The sequence below is a fragment of the Priapulus caudatus genome, unplaced genomic scaffold (assembly GCF_000485595.1).
Source record: "Priapulus caudatus unplaced genomic scaffold, Priapulus_caudatus-5.0.1 Scaffold243, whole genome shotgun sequence".
Taxonomy (NCBI): Eukaryota; Metazoa; Priapulida; class Priapulimorpha; order Priapulimorphida; family Priapulidae; genus Priapulus; species Priapulus caudatus.
The window spans coordinates 343745-344755 of record NW_014577304.1 but is presented as its reverse complement, the minus strand read 5'-3'; the positions used below and the strand labels follow the sequence as shown (position 1 = coordinate 344755).

Sequence of the window (1011 nt, the reverse complement as noted above, 5' to 3'; positions counted from 1 at the left end):
TCTTCATTCATTATTGTACCCGTGGCGCCTTCTTCATTGATTATTGTACCTGTGGCGCCCTCTTCATTCATTATTGTACCCGTGGCGCCTTCTTCATTGATTATTGTACCTGTGGCGCCCTCTTCATTCATTATTGTACCTGTGGCGCCTTCTTTATTCATTATTGTACCCGTGGCGCCCTCTTTAGTTATTATTGTATGTGTGGCGCCCTCTCCCTTTATTATCATACCTGGGATGTTATCCTACATGTCGTGCCCGCTTCCACCATTAGTATACATGGGGTGTCCTCTTCCTATGTTATTCTACCTGTGGTGCCTGCCTCCCCCATTATCATACCTGGGATGTTATTCTACCCGTCGTGCCCGCTTCCACCATTACTGTACATGGGATGTCCTCTTCCTATGTTATTCTACCTGTGGTGCCTGCCTCCCCCATTATCATACCTGGGATGTTATCCTACATGTCGTGCCCGCATCCTTCATGAGTATACATGGGGTGTCCTCTTCCTCTGTTATTGTACGTGTAGCTCCCGCTTTCTTCATTACCGTGGCGGCCTCCTCTTATGTTATCGTTCCTGCCGCGCCCATTATCTTTCTCCTTTCATCGCCTGGACACATCCCCCCTAACAGCATCAAAGAGCGGTTAGCATCTGTTGTGCCGCACCGTGTCATTACGCTGTGAAACCCCCGTAGGGCTTCGTTGCCGCGCGCGTGTTGCATTCGCACGCAGGTGCGCGGGCAGTGAGGCTGAATAGCAAATTAAAAAGGCTGGCTGCGCTGTCCGCTTAGCGTGCTATGCATGTGCCTCATCTGAATTAGATGTGTAACAATAGATGGTTGACCTGCGTGAACAGGCGCGATTATGTTTCGCTTGCTATATAAGCAATGCTATTAGTTTGTTCATGTGGTGTATATATATATATAACCACACAGGCCGTCAGTTTAGAAATGACCGGGTGTTTACTGTTAATGCGTAGGGTATGTTAGTGGATTATATATACAGGTCTGTATG

General features: G+C 47.9%; 1 protein-coding gene across 1 annotated transcript in view; it reads left to right on the top strand.

Annotated features, from left to right (window-relative positions):
• Positions 1 to 1011, top strand: part of LOC106807924 (oxysterol-binding protein-related protein 8-like) — a gene marked incomplete at its 5' end in the record, with an annotated part of 20389 nt that overhangs the window by 6548 nt on the left and 12830 nt on the right. Inside the window, one exon of the mRNA XM_014810438.1 lies at positions 693 to 729. Within this exon, the coding sequence (XP_014665924.1) occupies positions 693 to 729 (37 nt within the window). The remainder of the gene's footprint in view (positions 1 to 692; positions 730 to 1011) is intronic.